The following is an 18,724-nucleotide window of genomic DNA, read 5'->3' as shown; positions in this document are numbered from 1 at the left end:
AGTATAGGAGCAGGGAGGTCTTGCTGGAGTTGTACAGGGCCTTGGTGAGACCAACCTTGAGTATTGTGTGCAGTTTTGGTCTCCTAATCTGAGGAAGGACATTCTTGCTATTGAGGAAGTGCAGCGAAGGTTCACCAGATTGATTCCCGGGATGGCAAGACTGACATATGAAGAAAGACTGGATCGACTTGGCTTATATTGACTGGAATTTAGAAGAATGAGAGGGAATCTCATAGAAGCATATAAAATTCTGATGGGATTGGACTGGTTCGATGCAGGAAGAATGTTCCCGATGTTGGGGAAGTCCAGAACCAGGGGTCACAGTCTAAGGATAATGGGTAAGCCAAAATAGGACTGAGAACATAAGAACATAAGAATTAGGAACAGGAGTAGGCCATCTAGCCCCTCGAGCCTGCCCCGCCATTCAATAAGATCATGGCTGATCTGGTCGTGGACTCAGCTCCACTTACCCGCCCTCTCCCCGTAACCCTTAATTCCCTTATTGGTTAAAAATCTATCTATCTTTGACTTGAAAACATTCAATGAGCTAGCCTCAACTGCTTCCTTGGGCAGAGAATTCCACAGATTCACAACCCTCTGGGAGAAGAAATTTTTTCTCAACTCGGTTTTAAATTGGCTCCTCCGTATTTTGAGGCTGTGCCCCCTAGTTCTAGTCTCCCCCACCAATGGAAACAACCTCTCTGCCTCTATCTTGTCTATCCCTTTCATGATTTTAAATGTTTCTATAAGATCACCCCTCATCCTTCTGAACTCCAAGGAGTAAAGACCCAGTCTACTTAATCTATCATCATAAGGTAACCCCCTCATTTCTGGAATCAGCCTTGTGAATCGTCTCTGTACCCCTTCCAAAGCTAGTATATCCTTCCTTAAGTAAGGTGACCAAAACTGCACGCAGTACTCCAGGTGCGGCCTTACCAATACCTTATACAGTTGCAGCAAGACCTCCCTGCTTTTGTACTCCATCCCTTTCGCAATGAAGGCCAATATTCCATTTGCCTTCCTGATTACCTGCTGCACCTGCAAACTAACCTTTTGGGATTCATGCACAAGGACCCCCAGGTCCCTTTGCACCACAGCATGTTGTAATTTCGCCCCATTCAAATAATATTCCCTTTTACTGTTTTTTTTCCCCAAGGTGGATGACCTCACACTTTCTGACATTGTATTCCATCTGCCAAACCTTAGCCCATTCGCTTAACCTATCCAAATCTCCTTGCAGTCTCTCTGAGTCCTCTACACAACCCACTTTCCCACTAATCTTAGTGTCATCTGCAAATTTTGTTGCACTACACTCTGTCCCCTCTTCTAGGTCATCTATGTATATTGTAAACAGTTGTGGTCCCAGCACTGATCCCTGTGGCACACCACTAACCACTGATTTCCAACCGGAAAAGGACCCATTTATCCCGACTCTCTGCTTTCTGTTCGCCAGCCAATTCTCTATCCATGCTAATACATTTCCTCTGACTCCGCGTACCTTTATCTTCTGTCGTAACCTTTTGTGTGGCACCTTATCGAATGCCTTTTGGAAATCTAAATACACCACATCCATCGGTACACCTCTATCCACCATGCTCGTTATATCTTCAAAGAATTCCAGTAAGTTAGTTAAACATGATTTCCCTTTCATGAATCCATGCTGCGTCTGCTTGATTGCACTATTCCTATCCAGATGTCCCGCTATTTCTTCCTTAATGATAGTTTCAAGCATTTTCCCCACTACAGATGTTAAACTAACCAGCCTATAGTTACCTGCCTTTTGCCTGCCCCCTTTTTTAAACAGAGGCGTTACATTAGCTGCTCTCCAATCCGCTGGTACCTCCCCAGAGTCCAGAGAATTTTGGTAGATTATAACGAGTGCATCTGCTATAACTTCAGCCATCTCTTTTAATACCCTGGGATGTATTTCATCAGGACCAGGGGATTTGTCTACCTTCAGTCCCATTAGCCTGTCCAGCACTACTCCCCTAGTGATAGTGATTGTCTCAAGGTCCTCCCTTCCCACATTCCTGTGGCCTGCAAATTTTGGCATTGTTTTTGTGTCTTCCGCTGTGAAGACGGAAGCAAAATAATTGTTTAAGGTCTCAGCCATTTCCACATTTCCCATTATTAAATCTCCCTTCTCATCTTCTAAGGGACCAACATTTACTTTAGTCACTCTCTTCCGTTTTATATATCGGTAAAAGCTTTTACTATCTGTATTTATGTTTTGCGCCAGTTTACTTTCGTAATCTATCTTTCCTTTCTTTATTGCTTTCTTAGTCATTCTTTGCTGTCGTTTAAAATTTTCCCAATCTTCTCGTTTCCCACTAACCTTGGCCACATTATACGCATTGGTTTTTAATTTGATGCTCTCTGAGATAAGGAGAAACTTTTTCACCCAGAGAATTGTGAACCTATGGAATTCTCTACCACAGAAAGTTGTTGAATCCAGTTCATTGGATATATTCCAAAGGGAGTTAGATGTGGCCCTTACGGCTAAAGTAATCAGGGGGTATGGAGAGAAGGCAGGAGTGGGGTACTGAAGTTGCATGAGCAGCCATGATCATATTGACTGGTGTTGCAGGCTCGAAAGGCCAAATGGCCTGCTCCTGCACGTATTTTTTATGTTTCTATAATGGTTGCATTTTTTTAGTGCTGCTATTGCAAACCTTGCCATGTTCCTTTTGTCATAGGATATTATTAAGTAAATTCAACATCCCTATGCTCCCAGGATGGAGCCATACTTGAGAGTACATGTCAGAGATAGAGCTGCACACCATGGTGCCAATTCTCTGACTTGTGCTCCTTTTTAGTGTGACTCCTTGCTTGGAGTACAATCTCTAAATTTCTTATTTTCTTCTAACCCACTGTTAGCATGACAACAGGAGATAATAAAAAAAAATGAAAGCTTAATAATAAATAAAACAGTGGTGAGTACCTCTAATGCAGTTCTGAATCGTCCTGCTGCTACTGAATACTTCTTCTGGTGGTAGTAAAAACTTGCATCTTTTAATGCTTTAGCAAGCCATTTATCCATTTGAGGTGCCAAATTCAAAGCACAGGAAGTCATAGATTCTCCTGATTTGGTGGCTTCACATGTTGATTGAGTACTTCTGTATTCTTGGGATTCTATAAATTCATACATTATTTGTTGTTCATCAACATAAACCAATTTCATTTCGACATCCATTACACTTTTTAAGGGCACGCGAGTGAGGGACTGAACTACTGGTGGATCCTGATCTACTATTTTCAGTTCCTTTTTGTTGGCACATTTTTCTTCATTTTCTAGTTTTCTTTTAATCCCTAAGCTGTCTAATGTACTCTTTCTCTTTAGCTTGACCTTTCTTGTATGTGTTATCCTCTGGTTTAAATAGGATTCTAGCTTTCTGCTACATACTTTGTCATTCCCATTCGGAGGTCTTGGATGATCTGTTGCATCATCCAATGTACTATTTTGAGATATATTAAAAGTATCTGTTTCTTTCTCAATTTTAGTGTTGAGAGCCGTATTCTGTTTGCCATCTGAATTTTTCATAATTGTAAAAGCCATATCCAAACATGGATACCTAAAGAAAAGTTACAAAATATGAATTATTAGAATTTACTCTGAATTGCATGCACTTTTCATCGCACCATAGTTTGTTTCTGAAATTTTTGCCTACTTAGGAATCTCTTGATGTTGCAATATACTGAAAAACATTTTGCAATAACAACAGCTTCCAATTATACAATTGTCGTAGAAAAATATCCCAAGGCACTTCACATTGAAACAAAAAGAAAGAGTTGCAATTATATAGTGCCTTTCACGACCTCAGGGTGTCCCAATGCCCTTTACAGCCAATGAAGTATTTTGGAAGTGTAATCGCTGTTGTAATGTAGGGATAAGGGAAAATGGACGCTGAGCCAAAGGAGACTTTAGGAGGAGTCATCAAAAGATGGGTCAAAGATGTGGGGCTGGACTTTCCACTTTGCTGGCTATCACCCAACAAATAGGCGATGTTCCAGCCTCGGCAAGATATCAGCCTTCATGTTCGCTGGAACATCGCCCATTTTTTGGATCGCGATTTTCGGCTCAGCGATAGCCCAGCGAAGTGAGATGGGCCCAGCGATAGGCCAGCGAAGCAAAAGGGGCCCAGTGATAGCCCAGCGATGTGGAAGGCAAAGTTTCTCTAGCAACGGCCTTCTGCACATGCATTTTTTTTTTGGTGGACAGCTTTTCCCGCGTTTCAGGAGGTCAGGAGTCATCCATACATGCGCAGAAGGCCGTTGAGGAGGGAGGGGGGAGAGAGAGAGAGAGGAGAGAGAAAGGAGAGGAGGAAAGCAAAGGTAGTGAGAAGAGATAGGGTGAGAGAGAAGAGATAAAAAGAGAAAAAAGAGATAAAAAGAGATTGGAAATTTAAAAGAGAAAAAAGAAATAAAGAGAAAAAAGAGATAAAGAAAAGAAATATAAAAAGAGGTTACAAAAACTGTCCTGATCAGATAGTGTGGAGGGGGTAGGAAGAGAGCAACGCCGTTTTCCGATGAGGCCAACGAGGTCCTCGTCCAGGAGATGCACTCCCGGTGGGCTGACTTAACCTGAGGTGGGCGTGGAAAACCTTCGCTCAGGGCGTACATAAAAATTTGGGGTGAGATCGCAGACGACGTCCCCTCAGCGAGCCACAAGAGGGGGCCTGACCAGTGCCGGAAGCGCTGGAACAGCCTTGTGGCGTCAGCAAGACTAAGTACAGATTTTATATTGTATTGATGATGATTGCAATTATAATTATAATAGTAAATCTCCTGGATTGAATTACATTTTGTAAATTCTTATACATATATATATATTCCCTGCTAAGGTCTGGACAGGGCTACGAACCTGTGCCCTTTTTAAGTCTCTCTGGCTGCTGTCACTTACACAGGGACCCAGCATGGACTGGGGTTGAGCTACCCTTGCTCACTGTCTGTCCTAGGACACTTTTGTATATTAGCTTCTGCCATTGCCAAGTTCAATGGCAATTGTAGTTTAGAGAGATGTATGTGTCAAGTTGTAGCTCCTAAACACGCTGATCTTTATTATAACCGTGCATCAATTGTGGATCCTATTTCCATGTAACGTTTGAAACTGTTGTGTTTCCATGATACTACCTAATTAATTAGCTTATGCCATGCTCTTTTCATGTTTGCAGAAGAAGATATCTTACAACCGCAGCGAGCAGAGGCGCACCGGAAGGGGCACTGCTCAGATACAGCCACTTTCCAATCTTGAAGAAAGAGCCACGGCACTTGTGGACACCCACAGTCGCTTGGCCACCACCCGCGGGGGCCCAAGTTTCGGGCTGCGCCCCGACCTGGACGCTCGTTTTTCACGCCACAAAGTGCGCCTAAAAAAACTTACCTATTCTCCGGCTCCCTGCAGGCCCTCTGGAGCTGGACGCAGCACAAGCTGTGGGGGGGCGGAGCCAGGTCCCTGCGATGAAAACAGTGCCGGGACCACTGCACAGGCGTGCTACAGTGGGCGCGCATGTGCAGTAGCTCCAGGCGCCCAAAACTGTGTGGGAGGGGCCCGAAGCACGCAGCCCCTAGCCCTGGTCGAATGGCCTCACTGGGGCTGCGTCGATAAAGCTGCCTCCCACGCCCAGCTCCTGCTTCCTCCGGACCGGACCCGACCCGACTTGACTCCCGCTCCCACCACCCCCCCACCGGACTGCATCCCCCCCCCCCCCCCCGGGCCCGACCTCCGCTTCCCCCGACGCCACCTACCTGTCAATCCGGTAAGTCTAAGCTCGAAGTCTTGGGCCCGGCCGGGCCCGGCCCGTTCAGCCTCCCTCTCCTTTCTTTCTCTCTCTTTCTCTCGCCCTTCTCTCTCTCTCTCTCTCTCTCTCTCTTCCCCCCTCCTCTCCCCTCCCTCCCTTCTCTCCTCCCCTCCCCTCCCTCCCTTCTCTCCCCCCTCCCCTCCGTCCCTTCTCTCCCCCCTCCCCTCCCTCCCTTCTCTCCCCCCTCCCCTCCCTCCCTTCTCTCCCCCCCTTCTCTCCCCCCTCCCCTCCCTCCCATCTCCCCCCATTCCCCTCCCTCCCTTCTCTCCCCCCTCCCCTCCCTCCGTCCCTTCTCTCCCCACCTCCCCTCCCTCCTTCTCCCCCCCTCCCTTCTCTCCCCCCCACTCCCCTCCCTCCCTTCTCTCCCCCCTCCCTTCTCTCCCCCCTCCCTTCCCCTTCCTCCCCCCTCCCTTCTCTCCCTCCTCCCCTCCCTCCTCCCTCCCTCCCCCCTCCTCTCCTCCCCCTCCCCTCCCTCCTCTCCTCCCCCCTCTCTCACCCCTCCCTCCCCTCCCTCCTTCTCACCCCCCTTCCTTCTCACCCCCCATCCCCTCCCCTCCCTCCCTTCTCACCCCCCTCCCCCCCACTTTGGTTGTATAAATAGGGATAGTGAGTACAAGAGTCAATGTTTTATTTATTGATTTAAAAAATATATATTTTTTATTAATTTTTTTTGATTGATTTATTGGTGGATTTATTGATGTATTTATCATTTATTATTGATGATGACTCTTTTTGTAAAACTGAAGTGTTTAATGTTTGTAAGCTTCCCTTTAAACCCCGCCCCCCCCCCATTCCCTACGCCTGATTTGTAACCTACGCCTGATTTTCTAAGTGTAGACAAGGTTTTTCTGAGCGTACAAAAATCTACACTTACTCCATTCTAAGTTAGTTTGGAGTAAGTTTTCACTGCATAAACTTTCAAAACGTCCCCTTTTGAAAAAAAAATTCTGTTCCAAAGTGAAACTGTTCTAACTAACTAGAACTGAAGCAAACTAAATGCCGAGAATTGCAATTTCTAAGATACTCCATTCTAAACCAGTTGCTCCAAAAAAACAGGAGCAACTCAGGCCGAAACTTTCCCCCCCTGGTGTTGCGGAATGGTCCTATGTGTCACGTGAGTAATGTGTCAAACAGTTTTAAAGTAATGTAACGTCATTTAATTATAATGCAATATACGAATGATGTCATGTCATGTCATGCATGCAGCCTTTGTGCTATTCTCAGGCTGACAACATAAGAACGTATGCAATAAGAGCAGGGGAAGGTCATCTGGCCATCTGTCCCCTTCCCTGTGCGCTCCCCATAAACCCTCACTCCCTTATTCTGTCCATCTGCAACTGATGCAGCTGCGACAGCTTTCTGGGGCAGTGAAATCCACATGATGCAGTAATATGTAACGTCTCTCGGTAATGTGTACCCTCCTGTTCTAATAAGCTCAATTGTGCTTTGAAGGTCAACCAGAGGCACAAGTGGAGGCCGAACCTGCACCTGCACCTATGCAGGTGTCATTCACCACGGGTGGTGAGGAACACGAGGAGGATACTGCCACCGAACCAGAGGAGGAAGAAGTTATGGAAGGCACAGAGGAGGATGAACCTGCGGCCACTTTGGCGATCGCTATTGGAACTGAAGAGGTACCGGGACCAAGCGGCGTGCAGCCGGCATCGCCAAGGCGCTTTACAGTGCGCAAGCCTACCTCACGTTGGTCGGGTCAGCGAGTTCAGCACTCACCTCCAATGGACGATCGGATAGAGGGCTTGATCTCCTTGTGCGAGGAGACGGTCGCGATTAGTCGCGAACATCTCCAGCCGTTTGTGGAGTTCACGTGGGACTTCTCCCAGGTGTCTGCTGTCCAAGCGGAGGCAACGCAGCAGACGCTCGTGGAGATGCGTGCACAGACCACCGCCACCAATGCCTTGCGGCATGCGTTGTTGGCTGAGCATGGCGCTGCACCCCAAGGTGCCGTGATCGGAATCACCACAAGTTCAAGCACACAAGTGAGTCAGGAGGAAGCAGTTCCTTCTGACTCGGAAGACGATACCCCAGCTTCGTCTTCCCCTCCAACACCCCCCTAACAGCCGATCGCGCTACCATCACCCCCACCATTGTGAATGTTTAAAAATGTATAGAGACATTGAAGTTGAGAACGTGGGAATTGTATAGGGACAGTATAAGCTAACAAACAATTCATGGAGGAATAGCCATGACATCTCAGACTCGAGACTGCGAAATGTTACAACACTAACACATATTGAAACAAAACCCACAGCTTGCAGAAAAACCTCAAGGTCTTATTAAATCATGTTATTAACCTGAAACATTGACAGAAGGTCTTTGTTTGGGTCGGCTAATGAGTGGACAAAGGGAAGGAGGGATCAAAAGAGATGGGCTGAGCTGGGATGTCACTCTGGCCCTATCTTGTTATCTTTTGCCGAAAATGTATAACCATCGTCCCTTTACAATGTAACGTCACTTTATCCGTAGGAAGTGAGTGCGTTCGAACAGACTTGCATTCCTTCTGTCTGATAAAGTCCCCGATCGGGATTTGCTTTTTAAATAAAAGCTTGCTTTGTTTAAAGCACAAACGGTATTCGTTTCAGTAATTTTGCTGAACCAGATTGAGGTAAAAGAATCCAGGAATCAACACCATGACAGGAAGTTTTTCCGTTGCCCGCTACACGCCAGCGTTGTCTTGGTACCCGGGGCTAGGACACAGGTAGGGAGGGGGGTGTTATTGTTGTTGCTGTTTTTAAATTCATTGTTGGTTTATAGTTGGGGGTGGGGGACACTTGTTAAAAAGGCAAATGTTACATTAATAAAATTTTTTATTGAATTTTACAATTATTGTGGATTGTCTTATAATAAAGTAAGTTAAGTTAAAACATTAATGCAACTGTTGTACAACAATGGCCAGGCCAGGCCAGAGCAGGCAAGGTTAAATACGTAACTCAATGCAAATGCAACTGTTGTCTAACCATAACTGTAACTGTGACTGTCCCCAATGTAAGTTCATGCAAAGCATTCATTTATGAGCTGCTGGCGCAACAGCTTTGCAGCCGCTTAACTCCCACAGGGTTTCTCCAGTCTTTCGGGGGGGTGGGAGCGGTGGGGCCATGGATTCATCGCCAGGCTGATTGTGCTCCCTGAGGTCCTCACCAGCCTCCTCCTCTTCCTGCTCCTCGTCGTCTGCCTTTTCCGCCACCACTCCTTCCTGAGGTGGATCGGCAACCCCATCTGGCATTTGTTGTCCTCTCCTTATAGCTAGGTTATGCAGCATGCAGCACACCACAATAAACTCAGCTACCTGGTCAGGGTGGTACTGTAGGCTGCCTCCAAGTGGTCCAGGCATCTGAAGCGCTGCTTGAACACCCCAATTGTCTTTTCGACGATATTGCGTGTAGCTATGTGGCTTTCGTTGTAATGCTTCTCGGCTTCCATCTGGGGATTACGCAGGGGGAGGTCATGAGCCAACTGGCAAGGACATATCCTTTATCCCCCAGCATCTAACCATGACTGTCAAACAGGTCAGAGATAGCGTTCTCACGCAGGATGTGTGCATCATGGATACTGCCTGGAAATGTAGCATTTGCTGCCATGATTATTTGGTTGTGGACGACAACGAGCTGCACATTCAGGGAGTGGAATCCCTTTTGGTTACAAAACAGCTCCGCATTCTGTAAAGGGGCTTTCAGGGCAATGTGCGTGCAGTCTATTGCTCCCTGCACCTTGGGGAATTTTGCTATTCGCGAGAAACCCAACGCCCGCTTGGTCTATGCCTCCCTGGTCATAGGGAAGCTTATATAGTCCATCCTGTGAGCGTAAAGGGCTTCAGTCATCTGTCGAATGGAGCAGTGTGTGGCATGCTGAGAGATACCACAGATGTCGTCAGCTGAAGCCTGAAAGGAGCAAGATGCGTAGAAGGATAGTGCTGCAGTAACCTTTACCTCAACGGGCAGTGCAGTCCTGATCCTGCTGATAGGCTGCAGATCTCCCTTGATGAGCTGGCATATCTCATCGATGACCTCCTCTGGAAGCGCAGCCTCCTAAGGCACGCATTATCAGACAAGTTGCGGTAAGACTGCATTTAAGCCTATACGTTCGTCGGCTGTACGTTCTCCTCCTCCACCTCCACATTAGTCCGCCACCTCTTCGATCGGCCCCTTCACTTAACTCAACTTCAGATGTCAGCATGTGAGTAGTTACAAGTAATGGTAGGGAAGCTACAGGCCCCATCACTATCACTATTATCACTATCACTGTTGTTATAAATGCCCTTAGTACTAAAAAAAATATATATATACATATAAATATAAATATAAATGTGAGTGGATCTATCAGTAAAAGGTCCTTAAATAACTCACAAATTATAAACCCCTTGTTTAAGCAGCCTCCTCTCTTTCTCCGACGTTCAAAATGGCATCAGTAGGGCCGAGTTCTGTGAGGAAGGCCAGGGAAAAGCAACCATTCTCCAGCAATCTTCTCAGCGAGCAATCAGCCCGGCAATGTGCCAAAAGTTGTGCTGGGCGATTTGCGGGCGATCACCTCGGCGATTACCTCAGCGATGTGAGCCAAAAGTTGGGGGGACAATTTTTTGGTGATGTTCCGGCCCAACTTTCCATTTTTCAGTCAAAATGGGCAATAGCAGGCCTTTTTGGGCGATATATGGGCACTAGCACAGCGATGTGAAGTGGAAAGTCTAGCCCGTGGTTTTAAGGAAGGTCTTAAACGGAAGGAATGTCTCTAAACTCTGGACCACTCCCGCGGAACAGACTTGCATGTCTGACGAGTTGGCCTCATGGGTTATAGAATGTCTGCATTTTGCTACTCATTGTGGAGCAAGGGCAACAAGTGATACGCTTTTGGCTACTTGGTGGCACCCAAGACTTCAGGCGTTGGCCCAGAACACTAGTAGTCGTTGCCTTGTTTGCCAACAGCATAATCCAGGGAAGGGAGTCCCCTGTGATTGGGGTAAGACGCCCCTACCAGAAGGACCCTTTGAGACCTTGCAGTTGGACTACATTGAGTTGCAAAGGGTTCAGTGTTACAAATATGTGCTAGTAATAGTGGATGTATTCAGCAAATGGATCAAAGTTTATCCTACCCTGGACAATAAAGCTCAAACTGTTGTTAAAGTGTTAATGAGGGAAATTGTTCCTAGATATGGTATCCCTGCTCGACTGAGTTCTGATAATGGCCCTCACTTTATTGTCAACAAAGAATTCTGCTCCCAGATGCACATTAACCAGCAGCTACATTGCGCCTACCGACCCCAAGCTGCGGGATTAGTTGAACGTGCTAATCAAACTCTTAAAACCAAACTTGCAAAACTGGTAGCATCAACTGGACTAAATTGGCTTAAACTCCTTCCCATAGCCCTATTCCAGATACGCACTACTCCAACTGGTAAGACTAGGCTGACCCCCACTGAAGTCATTTATGGTAAACCCCTGAGAACCCCTTGGAATCAGAATGTCCCCTCCACTGTCCAGTTCCATCACATGACTGAGGAGATGACCACATACATTCTTTCCTTAACTCAGGCTCTGCGAGTAGCCCACAACCAGGTTCGAGGGGCTCACCTTGACCTCCCAGTCTTACCCGAATCATCCCTCGTGGTCCCAGGGAAGTATGTTTTGATTAAGAAATGGATTCGAAAGGGATTGGAGCCGCGGTGGGAGGGGCCTTTTCAGGTGTTACTCACTACCCCTACTGCAGCTAAGGTTGAGGGGAAAAATGCCTGGGTTCACCTGCACCACTGCAAGCTCATCACCCTTTAACAAATCTATTTTGCTGGTTATTCTAATTCCTGTTTCTGTTCCAGATTTCCTCTTCTCCATAGCTGAATGGGGCAGTTGACATCCTAACTGTAACGTGGACTGGTTTGAACTTTACCCGTAATAAACATCCAGCTGCACCAACGGTGACCTGAGAAGAGAGACGGGAAAACTGAACTATTTTAAATCAGCAAAATAATTGGACTATTTATCCGAATCCTGAGCCATAAGATGAGACTGTGTCTGTATGCCACAGTCTGTATAATAGTGTTGATATATGACAGTTTTGGCGCATGGGAAAGAAGACAAAGGCGAGAGCTCCATGCAAACACCTTTTTGTATATGTCTTACGTTTATGCGCAAAAAGGGCACTTTTCTAGATGCTGCGTGTGTTCACATATCCCTATACATTCCAAAGGGGGAATTCCTTTGCGCACCGTTCCACTGACCCTAACTGAGACTGTCAAATGGATTCAGAGCCAAACTATAATAAAAGGAGGGGGGCCAATACAAGTACGAATGATGAAAGGCGGGTCAAAAGAGGGATCACGGAGACCAGGAGGAGTATCATACCGTTACCACCTGAACAAACACGGGGAGGTCACCAAGTGGGAGAGTATTGGAGATCCCATTAGTCAGACATTCCAGGGATGGTACCAACCAACTTACAACCGTGAAAAGGAACCCCCATTCATAGCTCTGACCAATATCTCAGGGATTGGGAGGCCAACAGGGGGCATATGTCTAATTCGAAATGACACCAGTAACAAGGGACATATCATAGGGTACAGCAATTGCCCACACACTCTCAACCTCACCACAGGTACACGAGTCACCATCCACTCTCACGATCCGAATAACACAGGTGAAAGTTTGTGGGGCCAGTCCTGGGACCCGGAGGCAATATATCAGAAAGCAGCCTTTAACGGCACGTATTTTGTGTGCGGTCATAAGGCATATCCTTGGTTGCCCAGGCGATGGACAGGGTCCTGCTATATGGGATATGTGGTGCCATTTGTGCGACAAGTACGTACCCTGGCGGAAGTACATGCCTCCATACGATATAAGCGAGCCATCACCCCTGCCGAAAAGTTCTTTGGGGTCCTGGTGTTCCCAGTCGGGATAAAGCGTCTCATGGACGAAGTACAGAACTTAGAAACGATATTGGAACAGGTAGCTAACCATACTGCTGAAGCTCTGGAGGGCATCACAGCTGAAATGGTAGCAATAAGGACTGTAGCATTACAAAACCGAATGGCCCTCGATTACCTGTTAGCTGAGAAAGGGGGAACGTGTGCCCTGATAGGATCTGAATGTTGCACTTACATTCCTGATAGTTCAGAAAACATAACCAATCTTGCCGATCACATAAGGAGGAGGTGAAGAAGTTATCCACACCAGCAAAAGAACCTAGCAGGTTTGATTGGCTTTTGGGTGGGTCTTGGAGATCCTATCTAATGCATGGGGCAATTGATCTCATCGTAATAATAATTACCTGTTGTTTGATTGTTGGTTGCCTTAACCTCTACTGTAAAATAATGATGGCAAGGTTAGCAAACCCTCTTGTGGTTAAGGGTTCCCGGGTTATGATCCAACAAACTAAAGAATCTACTAAAGAACTACTCAACAATAATATGATTCTGGAAATGGAGTGTGAACGGATGAATGCAATACTCTTAGAATAATCCTAAATGTTATCATGGAATGATAAAAGGAGGGAATGTGGATAAATGAACGGGATATATGGAATTAAAAGGCAGTAAAGTGAATTGGATATATGGAAATGTATAAGCCATGGAAAAATAACTAAGAGAATGTCAGATTGCAAATAATACAACATCAGCACAATTAACAACTTTCTCAAGGTTTTAAGTTACTAATCCTGCCAACAATATAAATTGTAACATGTAATGAATATATGGATAAATCTGCAGAATTGCAAGGTCTCAGTTGGTAGTCACACCACTAAATTGAAACATTCAGAGGCAATGCTTGAGCTTTCGTAAAAACATCTCATATAGAATGTCAATCTAATTGTATTTTGTTATCTATTTTCAAAAATGTATAACTGTTGTCGCTTTACGATGTAACTTCACTTATCCGTAGGGAGTGTGTACGCTCTATCGAGAGAGTATATCTTCTGTCTGATAAGTCTTGCCGGCCGGTAAAATAAAGACTGCTTTGTTTAAAGCACAATAGGTATTCGACTCAGTAATTTTACTGAACCAGATTGAGAGAAAAGAATCTACATTTACAAGTATACAGCAGTCACCTTAAAACGCTGGAGAAGTACCACCAGCGCTGCCTCTACAAGATCCTGCAAATCCATTGGCAGGATAGGCACACCAACATCAGTGTTCTCACTCAGGCCAACATTCCCCGCATCGAAGTATTGACCATGCTCGATCAGCTCCGTTGGGCGGGCCACATCGTCCGCATGCCTGACATAAGACTCTCGAAACAAGCGTGCTACTCAGAGTTTCAACACGGCAAGCTAGCCCCAGGTGGGCAGATGAAACGCTTCAAGGACACTTTCAAAGCCCCTTTGAAAAAGTGCAACATCGTCACCGACACCTGGGAATCCCTGGCTCAAGACCACCCAAAGTGGAGGAAAAGCATCCGGGAAGGCGCTGAGCACCTCAAGTCTCATCGCCAACAGCAAGCTGAAGCCAAGCATCGACTACGTAAGGAGGGCATGGCAACCCAGGCACCCCACCCACCCATTCCTCTAACCACCGTCTGCCCCACCTGTGACAGAGACTGTAAGTCACGCATTGGACTCTTCAGTCACCTGAGAACTCATTTTTAGCGTGGAAGCTAGTCATCCTCGATTCCGAGGAACTGCCTAAGAGAGAAGAAGAAATGGAAAAACCACACATGCGCAAAATTTTGAATGGTGGCATACCGTGCAGCCAAAAAGAAATTTGAGGGAACATTGCTCAGGACTGCCTGGAGTGTCAGCCTAGATTTTTGTGTTCTACTCTCTGGCGTGGGACTTGAACCAACAACCTTCTGACTCATAGTGAGAGTGCTACCCACTGAGCCATAGCTGACACACAAGAGCCGGAATCTTCCCAGCCCTGCGAGTGTGACTTTGGAGGCGCGCTGTCAAAATGGCTTTGATTGACAGCAGGTTAGGATCCCACTCTGAACTCACTTCCATGTTAGTTTCTCAGCTGTCAGACACGACAGTGAATGGTGGGCCAGGTAATTAATATCATTAAAAGGTACTTAAATGCTAGTTAAAAGGCTTAAAAGCAGGCACTTAAAATTTAATCAACCTTTTGACGGCTTTGCCATCCCTCGGGTTTCACGCCAGGTAAGTGTGTCGGGTTCTCGGTGACTCTAATGCTTTGGCTAGTTGACAGCTGAAGAAGTGGTATAAAAGCTACCATTTCACAGCTGCTCACTTTCCAATGTCAGAAGCTGAAGCCTTCAGGTTTTGGAAGAGTATTTGAGCTGTATGCACTTTGGAAGTGTTTGCAGTCACTCTATTCACTGTTGCCTCCTTGGAGCAACCTCTCTCACCATTGACAGGGCGCTTCTGTCATCTCAACCTCACCTGCCATCTATTCCAGCAGCATCGGTGCCCTTCAAAAAATCTCACCTTTTCCTCAGAATCCCAGCATGATCAGCCCCAACACCAACATCACTAAACACACCAGCATCACCACAAACACCAACCTTGTCCGCAATCACCTGGTGCTGCACAGTATACAGGGCACCAGCACCCGACCACATTTCTGCCCAGGAGGCCAATGATAGCCTCACCATGGCCACATTTACTTCATTTCACACTGTACACCCTGACTGCCACTAAATACGCCAGGTTGGCAGCACCACACACTAGCTACATAAAGCATCCCTGCAATGTCCAACTCATTCCTTTCACACTCTTCACCATTGTGGGGGGTACCCTTATGTCTCACCATTCACTACAACTCACAAAGCCACTTCCAAAGGTGCTCACAAATCTGTCCAAGAATGCAAAGTTCTGAAAATAAAGATTTCAATGTTTGACAACACATCAACATTAACTATACATGAACGTAAAGGACCCAAGGGCCTACCATTGTGTGTTGTTAGTTGGTATGATTGGACAAGGATGAGGGTGAGTGTGAGGGGTGCCAAGTGAAGTGGGGAACTAATAATGTAGACAGAGAGAGGGATGGATGGAGATGCAAGGTAAGTTAGTGTAAGGATGTGCATTTGTAGGGTATGGAAGGCAGAATGATGGGGATGTGATGAGTGGCACAGCAGGATGAGGTTGAGTGTGGCTTTGCAGTAAAGTTTTGTGATCTGCTGAGATCAGTGAAAGGTTTGCGCCACTGCAGCCAGCTCATCCAGCTGACATCCCTGCTTGTGTCCTCATGTGCAATGTACAGCCAGGCTGTGTTGGTCTCCTGGAGAGGTCTCTTCCATCCATTGGAATGGAAGAGAACTTCCCTGTGTTCTGTGACTCCCTCCATAAGCATCTGGGGGGAGTCATGGGAGAGCCTGGATGCAGCCGTGCACCTTTGTGCAGTTTTTGTCAGCGTTTTCAGTAGCTCAATGCTGCAAAAGACTGACGGATGAATTGTCAAAAAATAGTTGGGAATGGTCCCTTTAATGAAATCAGCTGATAATGCATCATCAGACCCGCTTCCAGTTAATTGGCCCGAGCCACGGAAAATTGCTGTCAGAGAGCGGGCTGCAGCTGGGAGCGTGTTCCCCACACACCACTGATGCCACCCGCCGACAACTTGCACCCGTTGGCGAAATCGCGGCCAAGAAGTGCAGTAATGAATTACCAGAATGATACCTGGACTCAAAGAGTTAAATTTCAAGGAAAGACTCCACAAACTAGGGTTGTATTCCCTGGAATTTAGAAGGTTAAGGGTGATTTGATTGAAGTTTTCAAGCTATTAAGAGGAATTGATAGGATAAAGATAAACTATTTCTGCTGGTTGGGGAGTCTAGGACTAGGGGACAGACTAAAAATTAGAGCCAGACTTTTCAGCACTGGTTAGGAAACACTTCTACACGCAAAGGATGGAAGAAGTTTGGAACTCTCTTCTGCAAACAGTAGTTGTTTCGAGGTCAACTGTTAATTTTAAATCAGAGATTGATAGATTTTTGCTAATCAAAAGGTATTAAGGGATTATGGAGCAAAGGCATTAGGTCACAAATCAGCCATGAACTCATTCAATAGCAGAATAGGCTAAATGGCCTACTCCTGTTCCTAAATCAAGTGACTGAGTTGATGGAGTGCCGAACAGGAACCATGACAGCAGGACTGACTTTGCAGTACAATTGGATCTTATTTAGGTAATGGTGTCCCTAATGAACTGCGTCCTCATAATACATGGCAGCTAGCAAAGGGTTCCCTCTATGAACTCTTCCTGAAGTATCCTCTCGACTGTCTGCTCACCAAGTTGCCCTTTTTCACCTACCTTTTCCTCCTTTACTGCATCAATATGGAGTCCCTTTCATATAATCATAGAATAGTACAGCATAGAAGGCAGCCATTTGGCCCATCGAGTCGCCACTGGCTTTTTCAAAGAGCAATCCAGTTAGTCCCAATCCCCTGCTCTTCCCCACATCCCTGCAATTTTTTCTCATTCAAGTATTTATCCAATTCCCTTTTGAAAGTTACTATTGAATCTGTTTCCACCACCCTATCAGGCTGCACATTCCAAATCCTAAACATTGTTGCGTAAAAACGTTTTTCCTTATGCCGCCTCCAGTTCTTTTGACAGTCGCCTTAAATCTATGTCCTCCAGTTATTGACCCTTCAGCCATTGGAAACAGTTTCTCTTTATTGGCTCTGTTGTGCATAGAAGAACTCCACGAGGCTGAGTACTGTGAGCTGAACTTAGTATGACCTTAATCTTCTTTATTACAACTCCAGAGTGCCTAAACAACATGGTAGCCAACCTTTTATACTGGCCCTATATGTGTGTGCAGGTGACCATTAGGACTCCAACAGTCATGCCCTCTGGTGGCAAGTATTACATAATTACATACATAACATCACTGCCCCCCCCCCCCCAAAGTCTTCGGTACAAGTTATTTACAAGTTGAGGCGATCCGGAGCCCTTCGCTCCCTGGTTGCTCGTCTAAGTTCAAACCCTGGCGTGTGTGAGTTGGCCAGATCATTGCTGCACTGCACCACAGCTGGTCTGACTGGACTGTCAGGAATGGTGGGTTCATCCTCGTGATTGACAGCGAGGTCGATTACTGGTTGGGTGTGCGTTGATGGATCGTCGATAGTGATGTCCTATTCAAGTCGTTCCTGGTTGTCAGTAAATCGCAATTTGGTCTGATCTGAATGCTTTATGCACGTTTGGCCATTTAACAGTTTGATTATAAACACCCTATTCCCTTCCTTGGCCAAAACAGTGCCAGCAACCCACTCGGGACTATGACCGCAATTCAGGACAAAGACAGGATCGCTAACATCAATGTCACGTGAAGCAGCCGCACGATCGTGGTACATGTTCTGCTGGTGTCGCCAGGTTTCCACGTGATCATTAAGATCCGGGTGACTAGGATGAGCCTGGTTTTGAGGGCTCTCTTCATTAACAATTCTGCCAAGGGAAACCTGGTGAGCGAGTGGGGTCGCGTCCGGTAACTGAGCAGAATGCGAGACAAGTGAGTCTGCAGAGAGCCGTGCGTCACACGTTTCATGCTTTGCTTGATTGTTTGGACTGCCCGCTCCGCTTGACCGTTAGATGCGGGCTTAAACGGAGCAGACCTGACATGCTTGCTGCCATTGCGGGTCATAAACTCGTTGAATTCCGAGCTGGTGAAACACGGTCCATTGTCGCTGACATGGACGTCGGGCAAGCCATGGGTGGTGAACATAGCCCGGAGGCTTTCAATGGTGGCTGTGGACATGCTGGATGACATGATTACACATTCAATCCATTTAGAGTAAGCGCCCACAACTACCAAAAAGAGCTTTCCTAGAAAGAGGCCGTCAAAATCTATGTGGATCCTGGACCACGGTTTGGAGGGCCATGACCACAGACTCAGTGGAGCCTCCATTGATGCATTGTTCAGTTGCAAGCAAGTGTTGCACTGATGCACGCATGACTCCAAGTCCGAGTCAATGTCAGGCCACCAAACATGCGACCTGACCTTCATTATGACAATGCCTGGGTGGGTACT

General features: G+C 46.4%; 1 protein-coding gene across 1 annotated transcript in view; it reads right to left on the bottom strand.

The window, feature by feature from the left end:
- LOC139265921 (spermatogenesis-associated protein 16-like) overlaps positions 1–18,724 on the bottom strand; it is a 281,978-nt gene that overhangs the window by 210,517 nt on the left and 52,737 nt on the right. The window contains exon 2 of the mRNA XM_070883514.1: positions 2,942–3,572. Within this exon, the coding sequence (XP_070739615.1) occupies positions 2,942–3,556 (615 nt within the window). The 5' untranslated portion in view covers positions 3,557–3,572. The remainder of the gene's footprint in view (positions 1–2,941; positions 3,573–18,724) is intronic.

The sequence above is a fragment of the Pristiophorus japonicus genome, chromosome 6 (assembly GCF_044704955.1).
Source record: "Pristiophorus japonicus isolate sPriJap1 chromosome 6, sPriJap1.hap1, whole genome shotgun sequence".
Classification (NCBI taxonomy): domain Eukaryota; kingdom Metazoa; phylum Chordata; class Chondrichthyes; family Pristiophoridae; genus Pristiophorus; species Pristiophorus japonicus.
The sequence above is the reverse complement of the archived record's forward strand: the minus strand, read 5'-3'. Positions and strand labels throughout refer to the sequence as shown.